General features: G+C 31.7%; 1 protein-coding gene across 1 annotated transcript in view; it reads left to right on the forward strand.

The window, feature by feature from the left end:
- Positions 1 to 20,655, forward strand: part of CSTF3 (cleavage stimulation factor subunit 3) — a 63,577-nt gene that overhangs the window by 13,876 nt on the left and 29,046 nt on the right. Inside the window, exons 2-3 of the mRNA XM_014054667.2 lie at positions 2,298 to 2,399; positions 2,523 to 2,618. Of these exons, the coding sequence (XP_013910142.1) occupies positions 2,298 to 2,399; positions 2,523 to 2,618 (198 nt within the window). The remainder of the gene's footprint in view (positions 1 to 2,297; positions 2,400 to 2,522; positions 2,619 to 20,655) is intronic.

Genomic DNA, 20,655 nt, shown 5'->3' on the forward strand with positions numbered 1-20,655 from the left:
TACTAATGTTTGCAGTGTTTCGTGGTCAAGTGACTGCTTTACAATGGTTTTACAGTTTTACAATGGTTTTCAATAAAACTGCACCTGTAGCAAAACATTTATTACTACCTGGTTTGCTTAATGACTGGATAAAAAATATTAAAATTGGGTCGGACATATGACCAACCTGTTTATGATAGTCATGACTTAAGATGGTAATGGAAAAACTTCATTATTGTAAATTGAAGAATACCTCTACGTTTTCTTGCTTTTTAAGTAACTAGATAAGATAATCAATATGATACAAATTACATATTCTACCATATTTGATATAGCAAATTCTAAGTTTATAGGAATTTTAAATTTCTTTCTGCTGTTTCAAGAAATGGAGAAGACCTATACATAATTGAATGAAATGTTTGTATCAGCATGAAGAGCAGGCTACTTAAAATTCCTTGAAATGGAATTGCACCCTTCCTTTCTTCTTTGTTTTGCCTTTAATTTGAAGCTCACCCTAACATACTTACTCATTCTATTAAGAAGTGGGCTTCACATAATTTTACCACTGGTTCACCACACACTGAAAATGCTTTGCTTGCGTGCGCAACTTGCCCACATGCGTGCAGCTTAGAAAACATTGCTAAATAGGATGGCGTAGCGCCAGGTTGCCATTACTGGTTCACCCGAACTAGCTGAATACCACCACTGATTCCATTGGATGGAAGGTTGGGGAAAGAGAGAGGGAGAGGCAGAGACAGTATCCTTTTCAGTAGAAGAACAGAGCAGAGAAAATAACACTTTTATAAAGGAAACTGATGGTAAATTCTGTAAAGTATTGAGGAGATCCATCCCAAACAGAACAACATCCACTTGCATTCACATTAGCTTTAAGTCCTGCGCTTAACAGCTAAAACTGGCTTCTTGTTGTTACTTAACATTGAATCACCTTGGATTATGGTTATGTTGGTTAGAATAGTTATAATGATTTATGTAGAACATGATAACATTTCTGTTCTGTGGCCTTTTATATTTCATGTGCAAAGAAACTTCAGCTAAGTGTGAACTATACTGTGGTATAGTAGAAAATTGGTATTCAACTATTTTCTTCTAGATTCAGCAAATATGATGAAAAACATAGTTGTTAGGCCTATAAAATTATGCTTGGGTATATTATCTGAAGTATTGCATTTTTCAGGGTTTTTTTCAATTTCTGAAATACAGTATTTTTCAGACTATAAGACACACCTTTTTGTCTCTCAAACGTGGGTAAAAATGTCTATGCATCTTATAGACCAAATATTGCCAAAGGCCTGCCCACCTGCTAGCCATTTTTTGCCTCTGCACACCCCATTTTCAGGCCTTTTTTTGGCTTGTTTTCGGGGCTTTTTTGCCCCGTTTTTGAGGCCTTTTTTAAAATCTTTTTTGACCGTTTTTTTAAATGGTCCAAAAACAGCCTCTAAAACGGCCTGAAAAATGCCTAGGAAAGGCCAAAAAAGTCTTGAAAATGGGCTGAAAAAAGCCTTGAAAATGGGCCAAAAAGCCTCTATAATGGGTAGAAAAAAGGGCGGAAAATGCAGCGTGCAGAGGCCAAACCCCTTTTTTTTTTACTCTTCTAAATTTAGGTGTGTCTTATAGTCAGTGCGTTTTATAATCCAAAAAATACAGTACCCCATGTTTAAATTACAAGCTAATTGGATAAGAATGTGTTTTAGATTTCATATGTACCTTTCTGGCATAGTCTGTTGTTAAGAACATATCATCTCAAATTTGAGAGGAGTCTAAATATTTATTCTCTGAAATTGGATTTTAAAAATAACGGGATTAAATCCTATCAGTAAGAAAAAAATATTCTCTTTTCTAATGCATTTTATGTTCTGTGTACAGACTTTTAAGTAAATAATTTGGTAGTAGGGATTTACAAATCTAAGGCTTAATTATTATTATTATTTAGTTTAATATTATATTCAAACATTTCTCCCCTAAAACATGCTTTAAAACATACATTCACACATAACAATCCTCAAATAAGCCTCACAAAACATGCATAGTATTGTGATTATAATTTAATATTACTAAGTGAACTAATGCAATAATAAAGAAGGACAGAAGAAATTGGATTCAACATTTTTAGTACTGGCTTTATGTAGTACATTCTAGGGGTACTTTTTATGTTCCTCTGCCCATGCTGAAGTATGGAAAAATATACCACTAGTTAATTATAACTAGGATTATATAAATATGAAAGTTACAGATTGTGGGTAGCATTGGATTTACCATGTTATTTGTTGGCTCTTAACTTTCTGCTCTATGTTTTCTAGGCTGCTGAATATGTCCCAGAAAAAGTAAAGAAAGCTGAAAAGAAACTAGAAGAGAATCCATATGACCTTGACGCTTGGAGCATTCTCATTCGAGAGGCACAGGTTTAGTGAAATAGGATTACATTTCCTTATCAGTGGGTCCACTCACAATGCTTGGTTCTCAAGTAAATGTGAATACATTTTACATCATAAATATTGTAAATATTATTGGTTTTTAATTTTTAGAATCAACCTATAGACAAAGCACGGAAGACCTATGAACGCCTTGTTGCCCAGTTCCCCAGTTCTGGCAGATTCTGGAAACTGTACATTGAAGCTGAGGTTAATATTTTCATATTTTTTTCTTAATCATATAAGAATTTAAGTAGGGTTGAAAAATGATTTCTTAGGTGCATACACAAATTCAGGTAAAAGAGGAGCTGAACATTTCATAATTTATGTAAAATAGGAGAAAAGGGTAATTAAAGTGAATCCAAATATTTGGGTCTATATGATCTGGTGATTGTTGCATTGTGGACTTGCAACAACATTAAAACAGTTTCAATGGTATTGGAGTGCTTTAGCCTTTTATTTACTTGTCGTGTCAATTTATTGCCTCCTGTGTCATTTATTTAGAGCTCCTTTTTGTGCATGTAAGTTAACAAATGGTTTTATGACCTTTTGGGCTCTAATAGTATTTCCGAACCTGATTTTAATAGCTGAAAATATTTTTTCTGGGGTGGGGGGATGGATATGCAGGCAATTTTTATTTGACAAACAATGACATATGTGCAGATTTATCCAGAACCAAGTGTACATACATCAAGAAATTCCATAATCAGAGCAGGCAAGCATTTTATCCTGTTTTGTTAAAAGCCTAGAAAGACTTAAGTTTTCTGGAAAAAAAATTTTTTTTTTAATTCTTTCTTTGGATTTTTAGGCCTTTCACTCGTGTGCAAAGATTACATTTATAAAACAGGTTTCTAAAAATTGTAGATAATAGCTTTTCTGTAGAATAACATTACATAACTTTATGTAGTCAGGATTGAAGATCTTCTGCATTATGTCATATATGGCATAAAATGAATAGGTTACTATAAGATTTTTTTAAAAAAATGAGCAGAATATAGAGTACAGGATATACATTTATGTTAAATGCCTTTCAGAGATTACATAAAAAACTATGGTTGACATTGTTGGAATAAGTATATAACTTACATTCAAATATAGAAATACTCTCTTACATGTTATGCTTTGAAGGGATACATACCCCCACCCACTCAGCAACATATATGTCATTCCAATTAAGGCAATACTTTGTGATTAACATGCACTGATGTTAAAATGTCTTTTTAGGACAGTTTTATATTTATGATAAGCTGTCCATCCAGGAATATTTAACCTAAATGCATATAATTGTGGTATCCAGCATTTTTGTTCATTTTTGTTGGATACTATCCTATATTTTTTTTTCATTTGTGCATATACATATGTATGTTTATCACAAGTTTAGATAAAAAAACATGCTGTCAGACTGACACACGCTAGTTCTTCTGTTTGTTTTTAGGAGACCTGAAGAGCTGCTTACTTTTTGGTGGAGGTCTCAATGGAGCATGATGTAGTACAGGGGTGTCAAACTCACGTCGTCATGTGACATATCGTGACTTTTCCCCTTTGCTAAACCGGGCATGGGGATGGCTAGTGTGTGATGCATCTGGCCTGGCGGACATGAGTTTGACAGCCCTGATGTAGTAGATTTAAATCTTGATTACAATAGTACATTTGTCTTCTTAATATTGTTTTTTTTCCTTAGTGGAAATATTGGGACATCTGTACAAGTAAGCAGCTAAACTAAATCAACATTATATGCCTTTCTTTTTCCCATTAATAACATTAATACATTCTTGGGAATTTTATATAATAAGCAGGCTTATTATGATAGCCTACTCCAGTGCCTTGAAATTAATTTGGTATTAGAAATTAAGATAAAGGTTTTTGCCTGAGCATTTTTCCTCTATGCTAAGAAAAAGTTGATTTGCTTTTAATGTAAATTAGATTTTTTTTAAAAGAATCAGATATTGATAACTTTAATTAAAGTTATGAGTAAATGATGAATAGGTTGTAATAAAAATAGAACCTTTTAGTAGTTTATCTTCATCCTAATACAGCATTTGAGCAAAGTCCAGAATCCAAATACTGTCTATCATGGTCATCATACTGCCAGCTCTCCTGATCGTATTCTGTGATGCAAAAAATATATCCCAACTCATTACAAAGCAGCACTTACAACATATGAAGGGGAAGTTGGGTTTTCTCCCTCCTATTTCCATGCTTATAAGCAAATTCTTTGTACACAAACATGTCTGTACATCTCAGGTTCTCAGCCAGTTAGGATACATATAGGGCAAATTACCAATCCATAATTGAGTTTATATTTTATATCTTCCTTGCCTAATTTAAGGCTTGCAAGATTTGTGGAACTGAAACTAAAAATTATTGACCAACTAAAAGTTGTCTATGCTGGCTAGAAATTTTTTGAGCTATAGTCCTGCACATTTTGAATGAGAGGATATGTATTTCTTTCTACAATTGGAAATAGAATTAATACAAACTGTAAAGTCTTTATGTATAATCTAGATTTTTGTCTTTATAATTATTATATGTCACCAAGTTTATTGAGTTTGCTGAACTCTTAAGCATAGCAGAAACATTTTTTTCCTTTGCTGCAGATTTCTTGAATTTTACACATAGTAACTTAAAAACCTCATTTGACACATTGAAATCTTTGTTGCTTTTAATAAATGCTTTAAACAATTATTATTTGGAAACAGTTTTGAGTTATCAGGACTCTTAAAAATGGGGGAGAGGGGCCAATGCAGCAGATTGCAAGAAATAATATTTCAAAGTGATATTTAAGGAAGAATAATTTTGCAAATAAGACCTGAATTCCAATTGTAGACCAGTTCTTGTAACCTAATGATAATAATAACAATAACAATAATAATAATAATAATAATAATAATAATAATAATAATAATAATAATTCTTTATTGTCAGTGCACAACATATGTACAATGAGATTGGTTCTAGTTTTAAACTGCTTCCATGATACGTGTGAAATATTTTTGCATACCAATCCTTAATAATTACTATACCTTTCCACTTATAAAAAGACAGATGATGTCAGTTGGAACAAAACTTCTGTAAATGATAGAAAAAGTGATACCGTCACCATTTTTGTTACACTGGGCAGAACATCAGTTCTTCCTTAACAGCTATTATACCTTTATTGCAATATTGCATTCAGTGATCAGATGCTGTACTTGGAAAGTTCATTTCCTTCATGCTGAATACCATATTCTTAGTAATTTTTCCTTTATTTGTGCAATTAAAAAAACTAGATTATGTGTTATAAGTTCCCTAATGTTCATTGGCATCTTGTCAAGGAAGGAATGGAATTATGACATTTTTGTTTGTTTCTTCTTTTCCACCCATACCTATAATACCAAATGTGTGTGGATATGTTGAAAGAGAAAGACTTGCTTCACTGAAAGAAAATGAATGAAATAATGTTCTTGGAATTCTCTTCTGTTCTGTACAACTCATTTCCAGGAGTTTCTCACTTGTATATAATCTTAAAATATTCTAGACATTAAGTTTTGAAGAGATAACTCTTACATTTATAAGCTGTATCATTTAACTCCATCCCTAACAGCTTAATTCTATCCCTAGCTTTAAACAAAGTTATTACTTGGTGAGATTTGAGGACATGAACAAGAATAGCTTGTGAGTACTTTGGATAAAGTTTTGTATTAAGAGACTAAACCTTGTTGGGAATATCAGTAAGAGAAATGCATGTGTAAGTTACTAATATTGGTAAAGGTTATTTATGTGAATAAGAAACAACAGTGTTATATTTTGCTTGAATATCTTTTTGCCCAAGTGAATACAATCCAAATAGAAGCAACAATAATTGAAGTAATAATGACAGAGGTCATAATTACAGCCAATGGGGAAGTTTATTATACAGTGTTACCTTGGTACTTGTTGGTAATTTGATCTGGAAGAATACTAAAACTGATGGGTACTGAGAAAACTGTGTGGCTCGCTATTTTCGCCAGAAGAAATAGCAAATCATGAGGCAGCTGACATCAGCAAGTTCTTCCTTGCACGTTGACTATTGGGAGACAGACAAGTGCCAGGACACGATTTCTGCTTCAAAATACGTTGAATACCGAAATCAATGAGTTTTGAAGCAGTCAAAAGTAGAGGTATGACTGTATTAAGTATTTCTAATAGAAAATGGAAAACCCCTTTTTTCTCTATATTATATAAAATTCCATTTTGATTAGGATATATCATGAACACCATGAGCCCTCCATGCCAATATACACCCATTATAAATAAGAAATTTCTGAGCATGTCTAAAATAATCTGCACTGTACAAGCAACTGTTTGTACCAAATCACACAGTCCAGTACTTTAAATACTCTCTGGTAGTAAGCCTTGGGTTTAAGACAGAGGCTTTTCTACCCTTACTTGGAGATACCAAAAATTGAATCATACATGTTTTGCATATGAAGGAGATTCTTGCCTATATGATAGCATGTGGTAATAAAATAGGTGATAGATAGGGGATATAATAAGAGAGATTATTTTAGCTCTTGCTAAACAATGTTAATCATAAAAAAAATAGGGATTAAAATATCTTGTCTTTCAGAATATCACTTCTTCAGTTTTAGTTTATGCTGTCTTCAAAAATATTTTGCATTGTATCCATAGAGATTGATATTTTTAAGTTTCTTATATTTGTCTGTCCAAAAATACTATCTTGACTCGTTTTAAATTATAGTTGTTCAAGGAACAAATTAATATCATTGCAAAATCAGTCTATCTTCCTCTCTTTTTCATCTTCTTAATCATCTATGCTGGCTAGGAAGACTGCATGGTGAGCTAATTCTCATTCATATTACGGAAAAGCAGTAGACCCAAAAGCAGTAGACTCTTTCCAGCACAAGGGGGAGAATCACTTACTGATATATTTTTATTTGTTTGTAGAAATGAATAAAGCAATACAGATTATAATGGGAATAAACACACACATTATCAACACGTTTTTGTGAACTAGGCTAAATCATTTTATTGCCTGCCCTCAAGAAAGGAATAAATGGGGGGGGGGTCAGGTGTGGGAAGACCGCTTGCTATTTTGCGTTTTTGGGTTGGTAATCCATATGTTGTCTAAAATAAGTGTGCCTTTTGTTTTGGAGATGCTGACTATATTAGAAGTGACAGATTACATTTGGAGTTCCTGAATAAAGCTTTGTTGAATCAGGCTCTTACTTGGCTTAGGGAAATTAAAGAAACTGGTATTTTCTTTTTTCTTTTACATCTGTGAACACAACTTCATAAAGCAATCAAATATTCTTGGATAAATTTCAAAATCTTCAACATTCTTTGCTCCATTTTTTTTGCATTGGTTTATTTTTTTATGCAAACTGCATACACTCGGCTGTTGCCCATGTGATTGGCATTTGGAATAGATTGAAGAATTTATCCCACCTATAAAGGGTTTTAAATGGTAAATTCTGTTCATTTTTATAATTTTTGCAGAACATGAGAAAGGATCTAATTATATAAACCTATTTTTAGAGACCAACAAGCATTTATATATATTCTGATCTAAAACTTAAGCTTTAAACTAAGAAAATGTAGGGGGGGTTGTACTTAGTAATTATTAGAGCAGCAATAGGGAAATCTAACTAAATTATAAGAATGTGCAAATAATTTTCAGTTTCAGATTAATTTTAGTTGCACTATTTTTACATCTGAAAATGAGAATTTTTGATAAATTGAACAGACCTATTAACAAATAGTAACATAATTTTATTTAAGTGTAATAACTAAAAATGAACTCTTAAAAAGTGCTGCTTACACATTATACACAAATCACAATACTTTCAGCTTAAAGGAATATACTGAGCATTTCGTGTATCTCCTTGGGACACATGGATGGATGGACTTTCTTTTACTTTCTCTTGTCATATTGTTTCACTTGTGGTAAGTTTAATTGAAATTACTCAACCAGAAGATTTGTTCTGGAAGATTTCTTACCTACCTCACAGGGTTGTTGTGAGGCTTAGTTAAATGTTTCAGCTACTTTATTAATTATAATTTTTTTCATTTATTTGTGGGATGTATTTCCTAAGGGCAATAATAAGCTAAATTGCAAATGCTATTTGTTTGGCTTAATTTTTTAGAATGGATAGTTGAATGATTATGGTGAAATGCTAAACATACATGCTAAACATATTAGGTAAAATTACTTCTATTTTGCAAGCAAGTTTCAGTAAATATTCCAGGGTTTTTTTTCCCTTCTCCCCCCCCCTCCCCAGTCTAGGAAGAAATTGGTTAAATCTGAAACCTATGTTTTATTTACTAAATTGAGTTTGATATTATATAACGTTTTGGTTAAACCTTTACAGCTGAACATGTTATCTTCTGAACTTTGTAGATTTGTGAAAATGAAAGACTTTTTGATTCATTCACAAAACAAAATTATGATTTCATAAACTCACACACACACACAAATACACACACACAAAATCAGTCAAAAGTATGTAATGGCAATAAAATGAATCAAATTACTTAGATGAATATTTAGTTAAAATCTTGACATTCTCTCATAACTCGTACAATTATATTTAAGTTGAAATAAACTTTCAGTTTTTCATTCCACATTTGTTAAATATAATCTGCCTTCCATAAGTATCAACTTTTGTTGAAGAAAATGATTTTATACTCTAGAGATTTAAATCTGATTACCTATCAGTTTCAAACTAGTAATTCAGATTTTAATATCATTTACACTTGAGAATATCAGTAACCAACATTTAGATTAAATTGAATATCGGCATATATTGGCAGATAATTTCACAGTGAAGGGTAGGCACTAGTCCTAAAATTTAGGACTTTGAAGTTATTTTTATTTTTTCTTATTTTTCCTTAATCTCTTTTCATATGAAAATATTAAGAAAAAGTGTGAAAAATACATGATTTAGATTTGTTGTAAAATATTTTCCCACTGCTACAAGTCCTATGAACTTGTAGCATTAATATGCTCTGTAAATTATATTTGCCTTTTTTAAATTGTATGGATTCTCTGTACAAAGTAATTTACTTTTCTCAGATCTTTGAAGTATTCCTTCCCTAAAAATGATCTTTTAAAAATTGCACTTGTCCATTTTTTCTCTATTTGTTAATAAACATTACATTTTGTCTGTTGTAGTTTTGCATCAGAAATCAAATCTGATTTGGTTTGTAATTGGCCCAGGTTTTTAAATTGCTTATTTGCTTTATGACAACATGCAGTTTTTTTTTACTTTTAAAACCTACATTACAAATTAATTTGTCATATGATTTAGGATTATTTAATGTAATCTAATATTTTAGGTAATATTTTCTTCATAAAAATGAAAAATATAGAAGTAGAAATAATTACATTTTTTAAAAAAAATCAGTTTTATATCATGAAAATGTGATCACAATATTTTTTTTAATATGTCATTTTTTAAAATTAACAATAAATTAACAAATTTGTTTCTAAAAAGCAGTCATACCATTGACCTTGAAAAAAATGAATTCTGAATTACAGAACTGTTAGATTATCTGGGTCTTCGTTTTCACATATTATCCTGATTCTGTTTTGGGATTGTTGGCTCCTCTGTAGCAACTCTTATTTAAATTATTCAAATATTTAGTTTGTCTATCTAAAGGAGACTATTACATCTAAATATATTTCAGATTTCTAAAGTAGGTATTAGAATATTTTAATTGCTAAATGTAAAATAACCCATCATAAAGTAATAATGCCATCGTGTATATATTTCTTTATTGTTTGCAAAAGAATTCCTATTGCATAAAACAGTTTTATGTAAGAAAGTTCAGAGCAATATGCAAGTTGGAGCCACATGTTCAGTGATAGAAAATGGATATTAAATTATTTCTTTTATATTCTCAGAACTATACAACCCACTTCACAGCCTAAATTATTTATATGTAGTAAATTTGCCAAATACATAATTTTTAAAATATTTTAATTTAGCAGTTCTGGTATATAGTCTGCTTATGTAATTTATCATTTTCTGTATATACTCTGCTTCAAGGAACTGCAAATGTTTAAGTCCTTGCCAATATTCAGCATTTACACATTACAAAAATAGAATGTTCAAAAATGGACAGATTAAAGAATCAGAATGATAAATGTAGTGATGTTAGAAAGTTCTGTAATGTTCAAGTATAGATTAGTAATCCTAGAAAATATACTGTAATAGCATTTCATTATCATAAAAAACAATTTTTAAGAAATGAAGCTTTTCAAATCCTGTGATGGAATTGTGCTACTTTTAAAAAGAATCAGTTTGTACATTTCAGTTTCAGTTTTACTTTTAAGAATTGGAGTTGCCAACAATATTTTTTTTTAAAAATGACAACCAACAGATTTAATTACTGAAATGTGAAGTCCTTAAAACAGGAAAGCTTCAACTGTTTTGAATATGAAAATATTTTTTAAAAATGCCTTTTATATGTATTCTTAGTGCATGAAATTAAGATAAAATAAAGCAATGATTGAGTGATTTCTAAAAATTGACTACCTTTACTAATGCTTAAATTACAGAATAATATCAGAAGATTCTCTCTCTTTCATTTACAAAGCAAATTTTAAGCTTTGTGAAATCTTCACGCTCTAGATTTTACCTGTTCAGATCAAATCTGGTCTTACTGTAGAATAAAGAATAAATAAATAGTAAAGGCTAAAGAAAAAATAAAGAATTATTGCAGAATAATAAATTATATTTTGGAAATCAATGGTGGAAGAACATTTATATTGAATTAAATATAAACTGATGAGTTGGATACTTGAGGTTTTAATGGTGCAAATTGAAAAGGCATTTTGAGTCATGGTCAAAAATACAAAATGGCCAAGGCATAGAAAAATTATTTCCTGCATAGCAGCTGATAGCTGCCCTTATTTATGTAATGCAGATTGTCTCCATTTAAAGAGTTAATTTTGTCCCTTGGTTTCAATATATTGTAATCCTCAATATATATTGCAGTTTTGATACTATTAATTACCTATAACTATGATATGCTAAAAGGCTCATCATAGTTGTATGAATTTCATAGCATCTAGTTTTCCATCAACGGAAACAAAATGCTGATCAAAATCATTCTGATTTAGCAAGAAAGTTATTGCACTTTACATTCAATATGTAGACTCGACCATTATGTATGATTAATAATACATTCTGTTTCCTGTCCTGTTTTTGGCAATATACATATTTTATCCCAAAATTTTCATCTCGGCAATTTGTTTTAGTTTTACAGAAATTATGTTTCCTTTAAATAAGCCTTATTTAATTGTATTAATTATACATAGTGTTATGAATGTGATTGTTTTTCCCCTCAAAGAATAAAGAGACATTAAAAAGAGTACTTATTCTTTTGTATCTACTGTACCTAAATTATTTTACGGTAATTTGATCATCTCAGCATGAAATAGGTCTCAGTAATATGAAATCCTGCATTTTCACAAATACCTTCCATTTGTTAATGCATATTCCGCCATTTGTTAGTTAAGCTTTCTTAGAAAACCCCTACAATTAATATTCTACATACATAAATACACACGTATGTATGTATGTAGAATATTAATTCTATGTATAGCTTATGGGTTCAAAGAAACAGAAGAAAAATTTATGCAGGGCCGTAAAGGTAGTCCTCGACTTATGACTACAACTGACCCCAAATTTATGTTGTTTAAGTGAGACGGTTGTTGAGTGATTTTTGCCCCATTTAACTTTCTTGCCACAGTTAAGTGAATCACTAATTACTAATTAAATTAGTAACAGAGTGACTCTGGTTTTCTATTAGGTTTGCTTGTCAGAAGGCCGCAAAAGGTGATCATATGACACTAGGACACTGCAACTGTCATAAATATGAACCCGTTGCCAAGTGTCTGAATTTTGATTGCATAACCAGGGGGATCCTGCAGTGATCATAAGTGTGAAAAACAGTCAGAAGTCAGTTTTTCCAGTACCATTGTAACTGCAACCGGTCAGTAAACAAATAATTGTAAATTGACGATTATCTTTAGTACACTGAACGTATGCAATATATTTTCACTGAAGGTGGAAAGTTTTTGCAAATATGAGACATCTAGTCCAATGGAGTAATATCTGCCTAGTTAAAAGACTGTATTCCAGTTTCTTTTTTACCCAACATTCCTTTACACTTTCAATTTTAAACTTGCACCAAGTGTTTGCCTCTTTTAGATTCTTAAATTACTGTCTGGACTCAACTATGACCAATATCCTATGTGTCAGGAATTTATCTTGTTCCTTATTTAGGTATTTAAAATTACTTCAACTTGCATGCATGTAGACTTGTATTGCTAGGAAGGCCCAATTATGTAATCTATTCCCCCCAAGCTTTAACAAGATCATTTTGTTTAAAGCTGGTGGGTACAGGATTATCCAAATTATATGGGCCATTATATCTAGCATCACTATAGCATTTTGCCTACAGTGTTTTCAAACTAAGCTTCCAGGCTTAAAATACTGTTACAGTTCTGAACAGAAATATAAGAATGTATACATCTACTATTTCAAATAAGTTATGCCAAGGTTGTTGTTCCATTTTATCCCCATCTCTTCATTTTTGTCAGGTGTTTCTCAATATATTACCGATCCCCAGTTTTGTAATCAACATTGTGAAACTATTCTGTTTAGGGGGCATGGATAAACATTCTACTTGCTTCATCCTTGTAAAATACAACACATCAGATTTTCCTCTTTACTATGTGTTAACATTCTGTTCTTAAAAGTTGGATAGTAGCAGTGTCAATGGGATTGAAAGGACCAACTAAACCTCTTCACTTCCTGAGGCTCAAAGGAGACCATTCTAATTCTGTTAATGTTCCTGGAAGGAGCTTGGATGAATTAAAGATGGAAGTAAAAGGAAAAGTGCTATAATTGCATCCATTAAACCCTCCTCCCCGAAATGTATAAAACTGCCAGAGAGTGACTACAAATAGCCATTTTGCTTCCATATAATGGAGGAGTGGATAGTTTGTTGTGTGGGCAAATATTAATATAGAATATCTTTGAATGTTAAATTTGGTAAATATGCTGTACATTTATTACATACATTTTCCAATAAATGAGAATGAAAAGCATTTTTGTTAAAAGATTTATAATTAAAACCAGAGTTTCTCAAGGTTTGAAAGCATACACTTTATATATCAAACAATATGATGCTGTTCTTTTAATATTCATTAAATAGTTAAATATGATAGGATTTGCTGTATGGTAGAAAATGTATTAATGAAATCTGGAGTAAATTCAAGGTTTTGGAGAAACCATATTCAATGCCAGCGATTCTTCCGAGTTTCTTGAAAAAGAGATTATTAGTTATTTAAATGCCTTTAATACTCTATATATTAGTAAGTTGTTCATTAGTTATTTATTTCATTTTGATTTTCAGTGTTAATATATGAGTATTTTATTTGTATGAACATGTCTAAATAATTTATATGAAAATGCAGACTAGATATTAGATACAGTTTTTACAACAGTAATTTTACAGTGTTATTTATAAGTTAACTATAGTGTTTTTGAAGCAGTTAATATAACTAATCTTTTCCTGATTAAATTAATTGATAAAGACAACCAAATAGAATTGGATTTTTGTTTTGACTTCTGCAACCTGCATTGGTGTTATATGGAATAATATGGCAAAGCTTTAACTATCCCATATTATTTCTACATTGTAGATATAATAGTATTTTACTTTTTGAAATCTTACTATAGGCATTTATTTGCTAAATAGAAACATGAACAAAGATGACATATACGAAATCATATAGATTTAAAGCATCAAGCCCCAATATGTAAAGAATTTTTATACACCACTTCTGTTTTATATTGCACTAATAAATAAGATTATTTTTTCCAGCACATAGATGCAATGATGCATAGCCAGATTTCATAGCATGCACTTGTAATATTTTATATACTGTATTTTTTGGAGTATAAGATGCATCGGACTATAAGACGCACCAAGGTTTTGAAAAGGCAATTTTTTTAAAAAAAAAAGTAGGTAGGGAGATAGAGATAGAGAGAGAGAAATACAATAGGTAACTAGAGAGAGAGAGAGATTAGGTAAGTAGGTAGGGAGAGAGAGAGAGAGAGAGAGAGAGAGAGAGAGAGAGAGAGAGAGAGAAATACAGTAGGGAGGGAGGGAGTAGGTAGGTAGGTAGAGAGAGAGAGAGAGAAATACAGGAGGGAGAGAGTAGGTAGGTAGGTAGATGTTTCCAGGTGTATTTATCCATGTGCTGGAGAAGGAAATCGCTGACAACCTACAGCACCTGTTTCTGCTGGCACAGCACTTGATCAATGTAATTCACTCAATCACTAACTAAGGAGCTTTCTGAAAGGGGGAAAAAGTTTTTGCACTCTGCAAACCTCCCCAAAACGGCCTGTTTTTTTTTCAAATAAAAGGCATGAATAGCCTTGGGGGGGGGGGCTTGCAGAGTGTTCCTAAGGGATGGGGTGGGAGGCAAAAAAGAGCAAAAAACAGCCCGTTTTTCACAAAATGGGCCTGTTTTTTGTCAAAGAAATTGCATCCATAGCCTTATGGAGGCTTATAGAGTGTTGCTGGGGGGGGGAGCACACTTTTTGCTCATTTCTGCCCTCCCCAGCCCCCAGGAGTTCTCTGAAAACCTCCATAAGGCTAGGCATGGCCATTTTGGTGAAGAGGGCGGCACTTCGGGAGGCAAAAAAAATGCTGTATTTGATATATAAGACACACCCAGATTTTCCGCCTCTTTTTTGAGGAAAAAAGGTGCGTCTTATACTCCGAAAAATACGGTATTTTCTGAAAATCAAATGGACTGGCTCAGATTACCCCCAAAAGTTTTATAAGCATGCACACAAGCTGTCACACTCCTGATGTGACTTTTAGTGTTATTTTACTACCTCTACTTTGACATAATAATTTTTGTTCAAATCCTAGTCTTATGACAGGTGTCAAACTCAATTTCATAAAGGGCTGCAACAGGGTTGTGTTTGATCTGAGGGGAGTAGGGTGGATGTAGTCAGGGTGGGCGTGGCCAGCTCGACATAACTCATGTCAGCTCCTGTGATTTCCTGAGCACTCTGCCAGCAAAAATAGCATTTCCGAGCTCCATTTTCACTAGCAGGAGCACCGCAGGCCGGTCCTTTGCTATTTCCAGGTCAGTGCTCACAGGCCAGATGCAAGGACTCTGCGGGCCTTGAGTTTGACACCGCTGCCTTTGGATATTTATCCATGTTTATGTAAATGTCCTAAAAGTTTTCCGGTATGACTAAAGGTGGTGGTAGTACTGAATTTGGGGGTGCTGGGAAGAAAGTGTGAAGTAATAGGCCTTTCACATGGAAAAGAAATATTCTGCCAGGATATTCTATAAGAGAATAAGATACTATGTACTATAATCCCTTTATCTCATCTCCATATATAGTAACCGATACACTTCACATTAAAAAAGGTAAATAATACCATGCTGATAAACATGAATTAGAGTCAAGAGGTAATGTAAATCCATACACAAGTGAGCTAAAGCCAACTTACAAACTTACTTTTTTTTCCAGAAATGGTCTTGAGGTTTCAGACAATTTCCTTGCCATCAAGTTTAGACTATTGTTATGCTATCTATTCCAAATACCAGTATAAAACTTTTCTGCTCAAAAAATGTTTAGTTTTACTTTCATTCTGTTTATAATAAAATTATATTGTATCCAGTGGCATGTGTGAAAGTAATAACATTTCAATCTCATATTCTGCAATGCACAATATTTGAATTTCACATGAATATGAAAAAAGATAGTATATGTTGTAAATGTAACAATTTTGTCCATTTTTTACAAAATTTCAATCTTAATTTTCTTTAGTTATTTTAATATGCAGAATTAGTTTTGTAAAAATGTGTAGAAAATAAATTATTTCATTCTTTGTGGCTTTATCTTTGAATTAATATTTTAATCAGCCCAAATATCATTTGATTAACATTTTCTATATTAAATTTCAGCTTATATTTTTGTCTATTAAACATTTCCAAACAGATTTTTTTTAGCTAATATATTCTGTGTAACTACTGTAGCAATAAGGCTTTTCCATACTTTTGGGAGATACATACATTACTGTACCTTCAACATCTGTGGTTACAGCATACATGTAAGTCTTGTTGTTTTCTGAAAAGCAAGTCTCCATTTCAAATTAAAGACTGGTTTGAAAATCACAGTTGAAAATTATCTGTCATGCAACAAACAAGCTGCTGTTCAAGAAGCACAAGTTTTTATTTTACTTCATTACATTTCTGCAGTTCCATTCAGGATATATTGCTTTCCTGAACAAATACTACTCTGACTGCAAAGGATGATTGTGTGTGGGAGAAAAACATGGTTTTTTTAAAAAATGAGCTTCTACTCTAGTCATGTAAGAAAAAATAATTGGTTTTTATTCATATGTAAATTGAATTTGATTACATTTATTGCTGTGTGAAAATAATATCCATAAAGGCTAAAGGAAACAGAAAAAAACTATTCTACCAAATAATACATAAATTACTTGTTGAAATTAATTTTGAAAAATGATACAAATTATTTTAAGGAGAGGAATATTTTGATAAATTTACAGTGTCCTCAGTTTACAAATAAGACTTAAGATTAGATTTAATCATTTTATACTGTGACAGTTTAGGATTGAAGTAAATAAAATGTTGTTAAATTAGTCTGTCTAGAGCAGGGGTAGTCAACCTTTTTATACCTACCGCCCACTTTTGTATCTCTGTTAGTAGTAAAATTTTCTAACCGCCCACCAGTTCCATATTAATGGTGATTTATAAAGTAGGGAAGTAACTTTACTTTATAAAATTTATAAAGCAGAGTTATAGCAAATCCCCCACCGCCCACCATGAAAGCTGGAACGCCCACTAGTGGGTGGTAGGGACCAGGTTGATTACCATTGGTCTAGAGGGCCATACCAATTGAATTGTGGATTAATAGTCACACTAATTTAATATATTCTTGGCTATTTTCATGTCAAGATAACATGAGCATCTTATATATGAAAAGAGTTCTCTAAGCCTTATGTAGCCTAAAACACTTAAAACAGTGAAATGTGAGTAGTTTTTTACTGGGTATGTAAGTCCCACAAAAAGTAGAGAGGCAGGAACACTTAAAAATAGTGCTATAGATTGTGTATGTTATTTTCCTACAACATTCCCTCATTTTGATTCAGTACTTAATGAACTATACTGAAATATGTTATGTCTATTATGCCTTTTAGTATATTTATTTTGTTAGTATTAAAATGTAAATAATTTAAGTGCAAGTCTTTCCTGCGCTGTTCATACAAGTCTATCTTATACATTTATAATATTCAAGGTAAATTTTTTTCATATTACTATGCACATATGCAGTCATAATTGTAAAATGCATTTTAAAATAGAAATGTAGCTGCTATGAAAAAAAAACCATTAATGTTTTTCAATTTAATATGAGCAGCAATTTTTACTGTAAGTCAAGACTTGGACTGATATCCCAAAAGTGCTTTTTCAGGAGAGTCGTTGAGGCCACCTGTAGGTTTATATATGCAGTATTTATTATTGCATATAAACCTCCACATGGCCTCAACAACTCTAAAATAATGCAAATGACCAGCTGTCTGCAAGAAGTATACATCCTTCCATTCCCCTCCTTCCAGTAAGAGCTGAAGAAGCTTGGATGAGAAGCGAAACTTCTTCTAAGAAAAACAAGAAAATCCAGTTGCCTCTTGAAAATGCACTTTTGGGACAACTATGAGTTGGATGACTGAGAATCACCATAGACATTTAGCCTAATATGTAGTGTAAATATCATGCTGTTATACTAAAGATTTTAAATAAAATATTTAATTTGAATATGAGACTTATCCTCTTGGACATTGATTTTCAAAAGCCCCAGAGCCTTAAAATTCATAAATCCATAGTAGTCAGTTTAAAATCCCAGAAACACGGTTCATCATCAACATAAGTACAGACTAGAACATTAAAGAGAATGCTGTTGAAACATTTCATTTACACACCTAAATACCATAAAATTATACCTTGTTTTCAAGAGTGAATAGTAGGCCAAACAAAATTCTGGAACAGATACAGATATTCAGAATCAATAAATGTTTTGTCTAATATATCTAAAATTACTATCTCTCTCCTTTGCTGCGTCTTTTATCATTCTAGATTAATTCCTTTTTTTCATACTGTTTTTATACATCTTCATTTAAGTTGTTAGAAATGGGGACAATTTTCTTATTACTGTACATGAGTACTCTTGATTTACATACATTGGTCTCCTTGCATTTCATGAACTGTAACATATTGTCAAATCAAATTTAAATATTTGTGTGATAAATCTAAAACTTTTAAGTTCTCAATATTTTTTTAAAATTTGGGCACAATTTATGTATCAATATATCAAATTCCATCAATTTGATGGAAACACTTGAGTATAAGTTCTATTTTGCAAACTAAAATAAAAGAACAAATGTGTGAATAAAAGCTCCATAGCTTTTATATATACCTAATTCTATGTAATTCTACATTATAGAATTAACCAAACTTCCATGCTGTAAATAATTATTTGCTTTTAAATTTTGGATAATAAACATAATTCTCTCCCATATTTTAGTGTTTCTCAAAATTTGTTTGCAGCAATATTTGTGCTTTGGTGACACACTAATTTAAATGTAGGAAATACAAAAGTAGTTATGACAAATTGTGACATGAGCATTGATTCTTCACATTTCAATCATTTAAAAAATATGGATGGTTCTTCCCATTTCAACTTCGATAGTAATTTTGCTCATGCAAAAGTATGACTTGTAATAAATGTGTTGTAAGTGTTGATGAATGGCAGTAGAATCATTTGCATATTACATTGATTTCAGGTATAGTATTTTCACTAACCTCTTTCATTTGCCATACACATTTGGCATTACTTGGGCAATTTAATAAGGGATCTCTCTGTTTATCATCCATATCCATTGTGAATATTTATCTTGTTTAGGCCAAGATTATTGTTCTAATTATAGTTCTTCTAAATTCTTTTTAAATTATCAGCTATTATCAATTATGTTCATAATTGTTTTTTTCTTTTGCTATACAAGATTAAGTGCTTTTTCTGCATTTATAGAAGAGGAATTGACAGGTTGTTTTTGATAACAGTTTTTTTTAACACTGGGAGCAATTCAGCAGTAGAACTAACTAGGGAGGTGGTAAACTTCTCTTCAGAAAGGACATTATGTCAGTATGAAAAAAATTATTTTTAATTTAGATTCTTGCATTGAGTAGAAAGTTGGTCTTGGCCTAAATAACCCCTTCCTACTCTGTATTGTAGATAAAAATAAACCAACTATTGGAAACATATTTAGTGTTCTATTCCACTTCCTCTGTTCATTAGTCCTAATTCTTAAAAAAAAAAATATTACAGAACACTAGTTGGGAAACATAACTTTTTAAAATAATTTTTCATATCTGTTGTATGAGAGAAAGGTAAGAAGTTCATACAACAAAAGAGATAATATATAATATTTAATTCCCTTTCACAGCGTCATTGGAAGGAGAAAGGCCACCTTCTCCATTTCAGATTATTTTCTACTGCTAGTTTCAAAGAGAGCCTCCAAAGCTGAGCAGGTTCACCAAGAGTCAGGAGAGAGCATTTTCCCATTTCTCTTGAGAAACGTGCTGCAGACTATTGAATTGCTATTGCCTGACATCACCAATGGATAGCAACATTAGGCAGATGACCACTATTTCCACATATTGTAAAAATGTAGACTGTAGAACAGTACAAATTGGAAAGTGCATATTGGCAGTTACGTTGTAAAAGTAAAATACGATTATAATGAAACTTTATAGTGGCAGGATAATGAGTTTATACACAAACCTAATACCTTCCGTACATGCTACACAACTCAAGAAGCTTCAGTTATTTTTATTCTTCCTAACTAACAAAGTCCAGCGAACCTTTAGAGTATTGTTCAAGATACATATGATAATTGAGATACATGAATAGAGCACATCAAGTGTACTTTATACTTCTTTAGCAATTCTGAACAAAGATGGAATAGTCATTTTCTATTAGTGGCTTGGAATAAATATTGAAAAAAATGTGGAAGATACTTCCCATTGAAGGAATTGGTCACTCTCTTTGACTATAGAAATGATCAAGTGCTGAGTAAGTTTTCTTTTGGAGTCTAACTTCTTCAAGTTAGACTAACTTACTCTGCTACTTCTGAGTAAGTTTTC

This window comes from Thamnophis sirtalis, unplaced genomic scaffold, assembly GCF_051295495.1.
Source record: "Thamnophis sirtalis isolate CommonGarterSnake01/CBP01778 unplaced genomic scaffold, rThaSir2_p1.2 scaffold_1, whole genome shotgun sequence".
In the NCBI taxonomy this organism is placed as follows: Eukaryota; Metazoa; Chordata; class Lepidosauria; order Squamata; family Natricidae; genus Thamnophis; species Thamnophis sirtalis.